The sequence below is a fragment of the Brachyhypopomus gauderio genome, chromosome 4, assembly GCF_052324685.1.
Source record: "Brachyhypopomus gauderio isolate BG-103 chromosome 4, BGAUD_0.2, whole genome shotgun sequence".
Lineage (NCBI taxonomy): Eukaryota > Metazoa > Chordata > Actinopteri > Gymnotiformes > Hypopomidae > Brachyhypopomus > Brachyhypopomus gauderio.
Genome location: NC_135214.1, coordinates 35,368,049 through 35,382,582, shown reverse-complemented (window position 1 = coordinate 35,382,582; position 14,534 = coordinate 35,368,049). Strand labels below are relative to the sequence as shown.

General features: G+C 48.4%; 1 protein-coding gene across 1 annotated transcript in view; it reads left to right on the top strand.

Annotated features, from left to right (window-relative positions):
• Positions 1 to 14,534, top strand: part of notch2 (notch receptor 2) — a 51,508-nt gene that overhangs the window by 32,243 nt on the left and 4,731 nt on the right. The window contains 20 exon segments of the mRNA XM_077004311.1: positions 703 to 848; positions 1,153 to 1,266; positions 1,515 to 1,631; positions 1,802 to 1,954; positions 2,179 to 2,407; positions 3,493 to 3,694; positions 4,005 to 4,158; positions 5,112 to 5,296; positions 5,519 to 5,651; positions 5,839 to 6,081; positions 7,180 to 7,295; positions 8,449 to 8,987; positions 9,374 to 9,721; positions 10,005 to 10,147; positions 10,708 to 10,921; positions 11,333 to 11,420; positions 11,667 to 11,820; positions 12,316 to 12,638; positions 13,759 to 13,906; positions 14,314 to 14,411. Coding sequence (XP_076860426.1) covers positions 703 to 848; positions 1,153 to 1,266; positions 1,515 to 1,631; positions 1,802 to 1,954; positions 2,179 to 2,407; positions 3,493 to 3,694; positions 4,005 to 4,158; positions 5,112 to 5,296; positions 5,519 to 5,651; positions 5,839 to 6,081; positions 7,180 to 7,295; positions 8,449 to 8,987; positions 9,374 to 9,721; positions 10,005 to 10,147; positions 10,708 to 10,921; positions 11,333 to 11,420; positions 11,667 to 11,820; positions 12,316 to 12,638; positions 13,759 to 13,906; positions 14,314 to 14,411 — 3,847 coding nt within the window.

Sequence of the window (14,534 nt, the reverse complement as noted above, 5' to 3'; positions counted from 1 at the left end):
TATTCACTGGAATTCAGTTTATTTCTGCTCAGTTTGGGTACTGCTATGAGCCGTGATGGCGAAGACAAAGTTTATTTCTCTCTCTCACTCTCACTCACTCACTCACTCACTCTAAGTCAAGTCATGATGGCTTTACTGGCATGACTGTCTCTCTCTCTCTCTCTCTCTCTCTCTCTCTCTCTCTTTCCGTCCCCATTCCCTTTCTTTCACCATTTACAAGTACTTTCAGTAACTGAGGAGACTTGTTTTTCCCTCCTAAAAATGATTTGACTTCTGCCAAGAGTGAGCTGATAAAGACCAAATAGTATCACGTGTTGTTGAGCCACAACATCCTGAAAACATACATGAAAACATTTCTCCACATTTACGTTTTTATGTAGGGCATTTATCAGACGCCCTCATCCAGAGCGACACCCTCACTCTGACTTGTGTGCAGTCGTTTCACTGTAAATGTAGGCTTGGTGTCTTACAACAACACTTGTGCAAGAGCACTAGTGCTGCTAATGTGACACTGCTAATGCCACACTGCCCACACAATGGTTGGGTCCGCAAATGTGATGGCACACTGCCCACACAATGGTTGCCACATACATTATTACACTGAGGTTTAACAGTAAAGGCTTTCTTACACTATGAGGTTTAACAGTGAAGGGTTTTTTTACACTATGAGATTTAACTGTGTGCGTGTGTGTGTGTGTTCAGCTACCACTGTGTGTGTCATCCTGGCTATGAGGGTCAGAACTGTGAGATGGAGAGGAATGAATGTGAGTCTAACCCCTGTCAGCATGGAGGAGACTGCAGAGACGGACTGGCCAGTTACACATGCAGATGTACACATGGATACACAGGTGAGTTTGTGTGTGTGTGTGTGTGTGTGTGTGTGTGTGTGTGTGTGTGTGTGTGTGTGTGTGTGTGTGTGTGTGTGTGTGTGTGTGTGTGTGTGTGTGTGTGTGTGTGTGTGTGTGTGTGTGCGTGCGTGCGTGCGTGCGTGTGTGTCTCATACACATGCACATTTGTGTGTGTGTGCACATACACATGTGCATTAGTTTGTGTGTGTGTGTGTGTGTGTGTGTGTGTGCGTGCGTGCGTGTCTCTGTGTGTGAGTTTTTCTTCCTTTGATAATTTTCTGTCTTTTCTTTCTCTCTCTGACAGGTTTGAACTGTGAGATCAACATTGATGAGTGTGTGTCAAATCCGTGTTTGAACCAGGGCACTTGCATCGACGGTGTCAACGGATACACCTGCCGCTGCATATTACCTTACACAGGTATAACACACACACACGAACACACACACGAACACACATACATGAACACACACACACAAACACATTCCAAAAATTTTTAGATCTTCAGAAGAATCTTCAGTTTTCTGTACTATATGGGTAGTAAATAGAATACATTTTCATCATTATATTCAGGATCAGTGAGATTTCACACAACTTCTCTTAGAGGTCACAACAGAGTACACAAGTTAAAATTGAACTTTAAAATCTAAAAATTAAAAAAATTACAGGGCGACACTGTAAGTCTGTGTTGGAGCCGTGTGCGTCTCAGCCATGTAAGAGAGGTGTGTGTCAGCCCTCACTGAACTACACCTCCTACACCTGCAAGTGCCCCGTCGGCTGGCAAGGTGAGCCCATCGTGTGTGTGTGTGTGTGTGTTGTCTTGAGAAGTTCCGGCTGATGGTGTCTGCTAGATTAAATCAGGTGATGATCTCTTGTTCTGTGTGTGTGTGTGTGTGTGTGTGTGTGTGTGTGTGTGTGTGTGTGTGTGTGTGTGTGTGTGTGTGTGTGTGTGTAGGGGCCCAGTGTACAGAGGACGTGGATGAATGTCGGAGCAGTGTGTGTCAGAACGGGGGCCGCTGTGTGAATGTGCAGGGCAGTTATGTTTGTGAGTGCCCTGCTGGCTACAACGGCCACAACTGTCAAACCAACATCGACGACTGCAGCTCTGGTGAGACACACACAAAAGAAGCTTATCACATACCTCAGTGTCTGAACACAGCGGCTTTCTTCTGCACCCAGTCTTCTCACCTACCACACCTACTGCTTTATGTAACCAGCACGTTTATGTGCAGGGTCGGCTCTAACAACCACACAAAGATAATGTAAGAGGAGCTCTGCGTGATCCAGACGGAGGTGTAAGTCACCCTGCCTGTGTGTCCTCCTGTCTTTCAGACCCGTGTATCAATGGCGGCGTGTGTGTGGACAAGGTGGGCCGCTTCTCCTGCCAGTGCCGCGCCGGCTTCTTTGGCGAGCGCTGCGAGGAGGAGGTGAACGAGTGCGACAGCTCCCCCTGCAGGCACGGAGGAACCTGCACCGACTACGTCAACAGCTACACCTGTCGCTGTCCGCCCGGCTACAACGGCATCAACTGTGAACGCAACATTCCCGAGTGCACAGAGACGTAAGTGCTTGTCGCCGTCCGGTTTGGCTGTAGAGCAAACGCTGGCGTTCTCAGCTCTGGTCTCCACGGCGTATCACCAAGACTATGATGTTTGCTGATGACATTGTGATCTGTAGTGAGAGTAGGGAGCAGGTGGAGGTGAGCTTGGAAAGATGGAGATATGCTTTGGAGAGCAGGGGAATGAAAGGGGAATGAAAGTCAGCAGGAGTAAAACAGAGTACATGTGTGTGAATGAGAGGGCAGACGGTGGTCAGGTCCAGCTACAAGGAGTTGATTTGGTGAAGGTTGACGAGTTTACCTACTTAGGGTCGAGGTTACAGAGTAATGGAGGAAGTGAAAGAGAGGTAAAGAAGAGAGTACAGGCAGGGTGGTGTGGATGGCATAAAGTGTCTGGGGTGATCTGTGATAGAAGGGTGTCTGCTAGAATGAAAGGAAAGATCTATAGGACAGTAGTGAGACCTGCTATGTTGTATGGACTGGAGACAGTGACACTGACAAAGAGACAGGTGAGGGAGATGGAGGTGTCTGAGATGAAGATGTTGAGATTCTCATTTGGAGTGACGAGGAAGGATAGGATCAGGAATGAGTTTATTAGAGGATCAGCACATGTAGCATGTTTTGGAGATAAAGTTATGGAAGCGAGATTGAGATGGTTTGGACATGTACAGAGGAGGGAGGAGAGGTATATTGGTAGGAGGGTCTTGAGGATGGAACTTCCAGGCAAGAGGAGGAGAGGTAGACCTAAGAGGAGGTTTATGGATGCAGTGGTAGAGGATATGAGAGTGGCTGGTGTGTCAGTGGAGGACACTCAGGACAGGGCCAGATGGAGGAGTTTGATCTGCTGTGGCGACCCCTAAATGGGAATTGCCGAAAGATGATGATGATCACCAAGCGACGGTTGCCAGTGGAGTTTTGTGTGTGTTTTTTAAGCGTTTCAGAATATCATAAAGCAGTGGTGTGCTTATGTCCCTGTAGTATCGAAGCCAAACATATATATAAACAAATGCTTAATGTGAATGTTTTGAATGTTTCTGTATGAAACACAAATGCAGTATTGGGAGTAATAGTTCTCCTTTTCTGGGCAGCTCCTGTCTGAACAACGGGACATGTGTAGACGGGGTCAACCGCTTTTCCTGCCGGTGTCGTCCTGGTTTTACGGGTCCGTTCTGTCAGTATGAGATCAACGAGTGTGAATCACAGCCTTGTAAAAAAGGAGGCACCTGTGTGGACGGACTGGGGACCTATCACTGCATCTGCCCGAAAGAGTACACAGGACGCGACTGCCAGGTACACACACACACACACACACACACACACACACACACACACACACATCTGCCCCAAGGTATGCAAAAGCTGCAACTGTCAGGTACACACACATACAGCCACACACACACACACACACACACACACACACACACACACACACACACACACACACACACACATATCATTTGATGATTCCAAAAATTTGTTATGAAGTACATTATTGAAGAACATAATTCTGTTGCTGTTATCATGACGTTGGAGCCTTGTGTCCTTCCACTGAGTGTTTGTGTTCGTGTGTGTGTGTGTGTGTGTGTGTGTGTGCGCGCAGTCTCTGGTTGATCTGTGTAAGAACATCCGTTGCTATAACGGAGGTGAGTGTGTGCAGCAGGTCAGTGAGTGGCGCTGTAAGTGTGTTAAGGACTGGACGGGCCTGTACTGTGATATCCCCAACATGAGCTGCCACACCGCTGCTCGCAATAAACGTGAGTGGATCAATATCACACACGCACACATATACATACACACACACACACACACACACACACACACACACACACACACACACACACACACACACACACACACACACACACATACAGTCATGCCCGAAAGTATTCATACCCCAGGCAAATTTTGACTTAAATTTACTTTTATTTAACCAGAAATTATATTTTTGACTGGAAATGACATATGCATCTCCCAGGAGCTAATACGATGATGTACAAGAGGCATCATTGTGGGGAAAAAATATTTCTCAGCTTTTATTCACATTTGAACAAACCAAATACAGAGCTATTAGACATCAAGAAAAACAAATTGCCAGAGAATTAAAAGGCAAACTGTGATTGCAACAGAACGTGTTCGCGAAAGCCACAACCACAAACAATGCGGCAATAAAGGCAGCTTTGTTGAAGAAATCTACCGCGTTTCAAAGTCTTTTTCAGAGGGAGCGTTTTTGAAGCACACTTGCTATTTTAACAGTTATTTGATATTTCAAGTTTTGAACTAAGTAAATGTGATATATTTGATGTTATTTTTTTATTCACTTGGATAGTTTGTATTATACATGTAATATTTGTAACTTGAATAAGTAATAAATTCAGAGTTATTTAACATTAAGTAGTTACATTTATAAGTTACATATGGCCCTCTGTGGGCAGCGATTATGCTGATGTGGCCCCGTGGTGAAAATGAGTTTGACACACCTGCTCTAGAGAGTTCCCAGCATGCATCACCCAGGTGTGGCACAGGTACCCAGGTACGGCACACCTGAGGCTCTGCTGCTATTGGAGAATGCTCCACCGGCTTGCTTTATGGTCACGGGTGTCTTGAGTACCTTCACGTGTGACGATTGGTGTATGGTATTACATGAGTGTGTGTGTGTGTGTGTGTGTGTGTGTGTGTGTGTGTGTGTGTGTGTGTGTGTGTGTCTCAGGTGTGTCTGTGGAGCTGCTGTGCCAACACGGCGGACAGTGTGAGGACACGGAGAACTCACACCGGTGTGTGTGCCAGGTGGGGTGGGAGGGCAGCTACTGTGAGAGGGAGACCGATGAGTGTCTGTCGAGCCCCTGTAGGAACGGGGGCACGTGTGTGGACTACCAGGGCGGCTACGACTGCAAGGTAGGAGCAACTCTGCATAGCCAAGACCTGACTAACCTGCAGACACAGACAGGTCTGTCTAATTAGCCTGTCAGCGAGCCAAGGACCCAAGACTCTTATTATGAAGTAGAGACTCTTTTAGATACTTTGAATGGCAGAGCATCAAATGAGTGACTTTATATCCCCCCCCCACACACACACACACACACACACACACTCCTTGTCTTCCCTCCCCCACCCCAGTGTAAGGCTGGCTACCAGGGAGTCAACTGTGAGTATGATGTAAACGAGTGCCTGTCAAACCCCTGTCGTCATGGAGGCACCTGCATCAACCTGCTCAACCGTTTCTCCTGCGCCTGTCCTCCGGGTACAAAAGGTAAGACGGAAGGCCATGATTGGACCAGCTAGAGGTGGGGGGTGGGGTTTGCATATAAGAGTGCCTGTGTGTGTTGCTTATATTTGATCTGTACAATATATTTTACAGTGGAATGTAAACTTTACACACACTCTCTCTCTCTCCCTCTCTCTCTCTCTCTCTCCCTCTCGCTCTCTCTGTTTTTCAGGTCTGCGGTGTGAGGTTAATGTGGATGAGTGCTCAGCTGAGTTCAACCCCCGCTGTATCAATGGTGGGCGGTGTGTGGACGGCGTGGGCCGCTACACGTGCGTGTGTCCGCCGGGGTTCACGGGGGACTACTGTGAGGGGGACATAAACGAGTGTCGCTCCGCCCCCTGCCACGCCACCGGCAGCATCGACTGTGTACAGCTGGACAGCAACTACCACTGCCGCTGTCGCCTTGGTTACGCAGGTTCGTTTGTTTAGTTCTGCCTCATTACGTTTCTTCTTCAGAGCAGGTGTAGCTGTAATCAGGAGGTTGTAGTTCAGTTATGGTACTGTAATCAGGAGGTTGTAGTTCAGTTATGGTACTGTAATCAGGAGGTTGTGGTTCAGTTATGGTACTATCATCAGAAGGTTGTGGTTAAGTTATGATACTGTAATCAGGAGGTTGTGGTTCAATTATGGTACTGTAATCAGGAGGTTGTGGTTCAGTTATGATACTGTAATCAGGAGGTTGTGGTTCAGTTATGGTACTGTAATCAGGAGGTTGTGGTTCAGTTATGGTACTGTAATCAGGAGATTGTGGTTCAGTTATGGTACTGCAATCAGGAGGTTGTAGTTCAGTTATGGTACTGTAATCAGGAGATTGTGGTTCAGTTATGGTACTGTAATCAGGAGGTTGTAGTTCAGTTATGGTACTATCATCAGAAGGTTGTGGTTCAGTTATGATACTGTAATCAGGAGGTTGTGGTTCAGTTATGGTACTGTAATCAGGAGGTTGTAGTTCAGTTATGGTGCTGTAATCAGGAGGTTGTGGTTCAGTTATGGTACTGTAATGAGGAGGTTATGGTACTGTAATCAGGAGGTTGTGGTTCAGTTATGGTACTGTAATCAGGAGGTTGTGGTTCAGTTATGGTACTGTAATCAGGAGGTTGTGGTTCAGTTATGGTGCTGTAATCAGGAGGTTGTGGTTCAGTTATGGTACTGTAATGAGGAGGTTATGGTACTGTAATCAGGAGGTTGTGGTTCAGTTATGGTACTGTAATCAGGAGGTTGTAGTTCAGTTATGGTACTGTAATCAGGAGGTTGTGGTTCAGTTATGGTATTGTAATCAGGAGGTTGTAGTTCAGTTATGGTACTGTAATCAGGAGGTTGTGGTTCAGTTATGGTACTGTAATCAGGAGGTTGCTGGTTGCTTATAGTATCTTCATATTGGCCTGATTGGATGAAAAAACAGATTTTAATTCTGCAGTGACAACATGCCTGTATGCTCAGCTCCCTGTGGAAGATGTGCTAGGTGTGTGTGTGGGTGTGTGTGATGTGAATAGTAATGTCATGTCTTCTGCAGGTCGTCACTGTGAGTCGATGGTGGACCTGTGTCATCAGTTGAAGCCCTGTCACAATGGAGGGACGTGTTTCATGAACATGAGCTCAGTCCACGCTTACAGCTGCACCTGTCCTCCTGTAAGTGTGTGTGTGTGTGTGTGTGTGTGTGTGTGTTCACTAAAACAAGGCTTGAGTTATGACTATCTAAGAATTTATTCTTAGATATAAATTCACTGTGTACTATCTTTGAACTTTGATGTGGGTGTAGTGAAAGTGGAGTAACTGGTTTTGTTTTTTTGTTAGTAATTTTTTGCATTATCTGTAGAGGTCTTCACTTATCAACTTTTAAATGTAATTTCCTCTCCGGGATTTAGTCATTTTCCTGGTTAAACAGGTTGACCACTTGAGTCAGGGCGGGAATGTGGGGGGGTTACCTGGAGTTGGGGGGGGGGGGGGGGGGGGGGTGAGATGTACCAGTGATTTGCATATCATACCATACATGCTTTGTGTGTGAGACAAATGAGCTACCAGTCATGTGAGGTTTGAATTCTTCTGCTTTATAGGGTTGTTGTTGTTGTTGTTGTTGTTTTGTAATGGTTCTCCAGCTCAGCTTCTCCCTGTCTTTCATAACTCAGGCCTTCTTGTGATCTTCTGCATGGTTAACATGGCTTCCTCCCTAAGTGCTAACTGCTAATTGCTAACCCTCATTCTCTCCCTCTCCTCATGCCTTCGTTTAAGGGGTCAGCACAGCTCAGGTATGCTTCTGAAACTCCGCCCACTGCCTCACGCTCTCCGCCTCTCTGCCCTGTGACCTCTGCTCTCTCCTCCTGCTGTTAGACACTAGAAAATTCACATTCGCCTGAGGTTACCGCACCCGGACGCCTGGAGGTCAGGTTGGCGTACCCCCAAGAAAGTTCCAAGAAAGTTCTCGCCTGATTGGTCCCTGGTGGTCACATGTTACATTGCTGCTTGCAAGACAAAGCACTTAGTTTAGCGTGCGCAGTAGGTCAGGCAGACGGGGCGTCCTTGAGCACCGCATGCTCTGTGGCGGCTTCTCCGCTCGCACCGACATTTTAGTGTGGATGGAAAACGTTCTGTAGCCAACATAAAACCTGTAAAGTGGAAAGAAAACCTTCACACACAAAAATGCAGTTAACAAGGTGTTTGCGTGGACAAGGAGGTTCTTGTTGAGATTCTGTTGTCCGTTCTTCTCTTGCCGCAGGGCCTCTCTGCCCCTGGCGTGTGACATCTGTCCCCGCGTGTGACGTCTGTCCCCACGTGTGTCTTGCAGGGCTATAAGGGCTTTAACTGCGGTGAGACGGAGAGCCTGAGCTGTTACAGCCTGCACTGTCAGAATGGCGGGATGTGTCAGGAGCTGTCGTCGGGCCGGCCGTGGTGCCGGTGCCCGCCGGGCTTCTCTGGCGCCCGCTGTGAGACGCCCCCGCCCCAGTCCTGCCAGTGTCAGAACAACGGCGCCTGCGTGTCCGACCCGGACGAGCCCTCCGTCTTCTCCTGCATTTGTCCTCCTGGCTACGGCGGGGAGTTGTGCCAGCGGACGGGCCTGGACCCCTCGACCGCCTGCCCCTACGAGGAGTGCAGGGAGCGCGCGCACGACCAGGTGTGCGACCCGCAGTGCAAGAACCAGGAGTGTGACTGGGACGGGGGGGACTGCTCGCTACACTGGCCCCAGCCCTGGGAGAACTGCACCGCACAGAACTGCTGGGAGCTCTTCCACAACAACCGCTGCGACCCCGAGTGCAACAACGCCGACTGCCTCTTCGACAGCTTTGAGTGTCAGGACCTGTCGCCCTCGGGCTCCGGGTACTGCAAGTACGTACAAGGGCGCCTCCCTAGAGGAGACAGCAGGGGTTGCACGCAGAACACCTCTCTAATAGTGCTCATGTCATGCTCAGGTGTGAAAGCACTTGGTGCACTCAGGCCTGTGGTAGCACTGAACTGTCTGCATTACAGTATTAAAATAACACAGATTTGCCTTTTATAGACCAGACATACCAAGAGCTAGACTGGGTTATTCATAGTGCAGAAGTGGTACCTTCTCTTCCAAAAGACTGAAATAACTTTTTAAATGTATATTAAAAGGATTTATTGTAATACGATTTATACATTCATAATTAAGTGGGTCTTCTCTCAATCTCTCTCTCTCTCCTCTCTCTCCTCTCTCTCTCTCTCCCTCTTTCCTCCATCTTCCACCTCAGGTATGAGAGCTACTGCCAGGACCATTACGGGAACGGCTTCTGTAACCAGGGCTGTAACACGAGGGAGTGTGGCTGGGACGGTCTGGACTGCTCGCCGGTGCCGGCCCGGTTGGCCGAGGGCACGCTGGTGCTGGTCGTGCTTTTGCAGCCCGACGAGTTGATCCGGGACCTGAAGGGCTTCCTGTGGTCGCTGGGGAAGCTCCTCCACACCAACGTGCACGTCAAACGGGACCAGCAGGAGCAGCTCATGATCTACCCATACTATGGTGTAGAGGAGGCCGCCACCCACCCAGGGGGTGGGGACATAAGGAGGCGGGGCAAGCGAGAGCTAGACAAGGAGGTTATTGGGTAGGTTGGACCAGAGCAGTGGAGGCACTTTAAAATGTTCTATGTTTTGAAATGAAGATATTTAATATGAGAATGATTTCAATAGTTGGGTATTAAAAATCCCATACAATTTCATAAAAACAGAAAAGCATGTTTTTAACACACATTTGTTAGACATGATCACTCGCCGTCTCGCTCTTTGTCTCTCTCTCACACACACACACACACACACACACACACACACACACACACACACCACTGTAACCTGCAGCTATAAATCTGGAGGGGTGTGTGTGTTTTCCAGGTCGAAGGTCTTTCTGGAGTTGGACAACAGTCAGTGTGTCCTCCACTCCAACAGCTGCTTCTCTACTACAAACCTGGCTGCCTCCTTCCTGGCTGCGGAGTCCCTCAGTGTAGACCTGCCGTACCCCATCTACACCGTGTCCAGTACGACACACACACACACACAGACCTGCTGTACCCCATCTACACCGTGTCCAGTACGACACACACACACACACACACACACACACACACACACACACACAGACCTGCCGTACCCCATCTACACCGTGTCCAGTACGACCGACACACACACACACACAGAGACCTGCCGTACCCCATCTACACCGTGTCCAGTACGACCGACACACACACACACACACACACACACAGAGACCTGCCGTACCCCATCTACACCGTGTCCAGTACGACACACACACACAGACCTGCTGTACCCCATCTACACCGTGTCCAGTACGACACACACACACACAGACCTACTGTACCCCATATACACTGTGTCCAGTACGACACACACACACATACACCCTCCAGACACACACACACACACACACACCCTCCAGACACACACACCCTCCGCCCCTCCACACACCATTCTGTCCTCTATTATTTAACAGGAAATATCTTTGTACTTACATTTGTTTATTTGGTTACTCCCCCTGAGGTCCCTCCCCCTTCATTCTGTCTCCTCCCTCTTTTTCTAGGTAAAGGCGGCATGGGTTCTGACCCTCCACCAGATCCCCGTCTTTACTACCTGGTTGCCGTGGCAGCTGCCATCATACTGCTGATCCTGGTGTTGGGTGTTTTGGCCGCCAAGCGTAAGCGTAAGAACGGCCTCTTGTGGTTCCCCGACGGCTTCCTCACCAAGAACGACGGCAAACGCCGGGAACCAGTGGGCCAGGACGACTTGGGCATGAAGTGAGTTACCGACGCGTGGAGTCGTTCAAAACCCTCAGACATCAGATACTAATCGAGGTTTTAACTGTCTCTCTGTCGCTGCCCCCGTCACTCTGGTGTGATTACCTGTCTCTCTGTTCCTGCCCCCGTCACTCTGGTGTGATTACCTGTCTCTCTGTCGCTGCCCCCGTCACTCTGGTGTGATTACCTGTCTCTCTGTCGCTGCCCCCGTCACTCTGGTGTGATTACCTGTCTCTCTGTTCCTGCCCCCGTCACTCTGGTGTGATTACCTGTCTCTCTGTTCCTGCCCCCGTCACTCTGGTGTGATTACCTGTCTCTCTGTCCCTGCCCCCGTCACTCTGGTGTGATTACCTGTCTCTCTCTCCCTGCCCCCGTCACTCTGGTGTGATTACCTGTCTCTCTGTCTCTCAGGAACCTACAGAAGCCCCAGGATGGGCTGTTGGATGGCAGTTCTGGTCGTCACTGGCCAGAGGAAGAACATGTGTCCAAGAAGCCAAGAGTGAGACACACGCACACATGCACACGCACGCACATATATGCACACACACACATGCACACACACATGCACATGCACACGCTCACACACCTTATATCACACATGTAAATATCATTACTAGATTCTTAAGTTGTGTTCTTCACACAGATGTTCACAGAAGCTACATTTATATATAATGAACGTGTCTACTAAGGATGTGGTGGGTTGTATCTGGCTGTGATATTTCCTGTTTCGGTTCCTCTCTCTCAGATGGAGGACAAGCCCTTGCTGCCTGTAGGTGTGGACGCCGGCGTGGACCGGCGGGAATGGACCCTTCAGCACCGCAAGGCTGCTGACATCACACTGACCCCCCCACAGGCAGACATAGACCTGGACTGTCTGGATGTCAACGTGAGGGGTCCTGGTAAGGACCAAACCCCCGTGTCCCAGGACCAAACCCCCGTGTCCCAGGACCAAACCCCCGTGTCCCAGGACCAAACCCCCATGACCCAGGACCAAACCCCCATGTCCCAGGACCAAACCCCCATGTCCCAGGACCAAACCCCCATGTCCCGCACACCTTACAAGCACTCGCACCAGTGGAATATGTGTGTCCTTCCACTCACATAGTCTAGTGAACACAACACATGAACTGCAATGCCCTGCCATACAAGACCAGTGAAAGTGCTCACGAGTGTGGGCTCTGTATCATTGCTGAAACCTCTCTCTCTCTCTCTCTCTCCCAATTTGTCTCTCTCTCTCTCTCTCTCCCTATTTCTCTCTCCCTCTCTCTTCCTCTCTCCCTATTTGTCTTTCTCTCTCTCTCTCTCCCTATTTCTCTCTCTCTCTCTCTTCCTCTATCTCTCCCTATTTCTCTTTCTCTCTCTCTCTCTCTCTCCCCCTCCCTCCCCTGTTTCAGATGGTTTTACTCCTCTCATGCTGGCCTCACTGCGGTGTGGTGGAAGTCCTGAGTGTGTCAGTGTTCTAGCTGATGAAGAGGAGGAGAGCGGTGTTGATGAGCCCGGCACCAACATCATCACCGACCTCATCTCCCAGGGCGCCACCCTCAATGCCCAGACGGACCGCACGGGCGAGACCGCCCTCCACCTGGCTGCCCGCTACGCTCGTGCTGACGCCGCCAAGCGCCTTCTGGATGCCGGCGCGGACCCCAACGCTCACGACAACATGGGCCGTACGCCCCTCCACGCCGCTGTGGCCGCAGACGCCCAGGGAGTGTTTCAGGTTAGGGGGAGCCCAGCACAGCGCACTCTAGTGTAGCACACAGCTGTGTTAATTTTGACAGCAATTTTAAATTTTGTTTTAGTCTTAGTCTTTTGACTAAAATGTCATTTAGTTTTAGTCATAATTTAGTCATTGGATTTGTTTTTAGTCTTAGTCTAGTTTTAGTCGACTAATTATCAAAAGAATCTAGTTGACTAAAATATAAATGGTGTAATAGTCATTATATACACTTGCACAAAATGAAACATTTATTAACCAGTTATAGAATATTATTGTTTGTATGTGCAATATATACAAAACAAATTTTCAAACAACTTTATTGACCTGAACTTATAGTTATTGAGCATAACAATAACAAAACATTGATGACCAGTAGGGCCGCTCTACCTGAAAACATATGAAGTTTGTTATGAACTATAAATATGTATGCATATTACATTCTATATAAAACTGGGTGCGGTAAAAACAGCGATGCCATAGCCCGCAGATGTCGTTTCATTTGTCGTTTTTTTCCCCGATATCATCGTCCCACATGATTTACACACCGTCTTCTTTTTCTCAAAGTCAAAGGAAAAATGTGTCTATATATCACCGCTCATCTTTCTCCCTGCTGACATTGTCGAGTTAACTTCGAGTAGAATTTCATGAGTGACCACAGTTCACAGGCTGGTATGGTCTTCCCGGGTTCTAAGTGACGTGAAGACATCGGTACTGATTGGATGGTTACCCAGTTGGCCAGTTGTATGCTAAAGTAGTTACGGTTAGATCTCTTCTTAACTTATCCCTACCTTTCTCAAAATAAATCAGGTCTGATCGAATGTCGTCGCTGGCCAATATTTTCATCTCGTTTTTATTCGTTGACGAAAATGACCATTAATTTCGTCATCGTTTTTATCCATTCGTATAGTTTTTATTTAGTTATCGTCTCGTTTTCGTCATGAAAAAAAGGTTTGTTGACAAACTATGACGGAAATTATTCGTCAATGAAATTAACACTGCCGCACAGATAAATCACATTAATGATCAGGCACATCACAGGACACCTGTGTCGTACTGGACATTAAGACGGAGAAAGACGCGAGACACGACACGTCTAATCCAGCAGTGCTTGTCTCCGCAGATCCTGATCCGTAACCGGGCGACGGAGCTGGACGCCCGCATGAACGATGGCACCACGCCCCTCGTCCTGGCGGCCCGGCTGGCTGTGGAGGGCATGTTGGAGGAGCTGGTGCACTGCCACGCTGACGTCAACGCCGTGGACGACCACGGTGAGGCCTCTACCGTCAACTTTACTGTCAAGTGTACGGCCTGACGCACCTGCAGTAGTGCTGCGGTAGTGGGTTCTGGCCCAGAACTCACCATCACACACACAAGGAGTCGGCACACGAAATGAAAGTTAGAGGTCCTTTTTCTATGATGTAGTATCAAAATGATGAAGTGCAAGTTGAGAGAACGTTCCGGTGCCTTGCGGGGAGGTGGGTCTTCAGTGTGATTGCTCACTCATAGCTTCATTTCACCTGCTGGACACCAGTACAGGAGGAATATATCTCAAAAAGTACAAAAATGTTTATAATATTGAACTAGTCGGTGTCCTATGATGAGTAGCGTTAAATGATTATGTAGGTGTAGAGCTGGTCACAATGTGCCTTCACCTGTGTGTCCTTCACCTGTGCAGGTAAGTCCGCACTGCACTGGGCTGCTGCTGTCAACAACGTGGAGGCCACGCTGGTGCTGCTGAAGAATGGAGCCAATCGGGACATGCAGGATAACAAGGTAGGCTGCCTGCCAGCCAATCAGCAGTGAGCTAATTAATCAATTAAACATATAAACATTATTTAAATCATTTTATTTTAATGGATGTTATTTATGTAATTAGTAAATCATTATCCCATGATA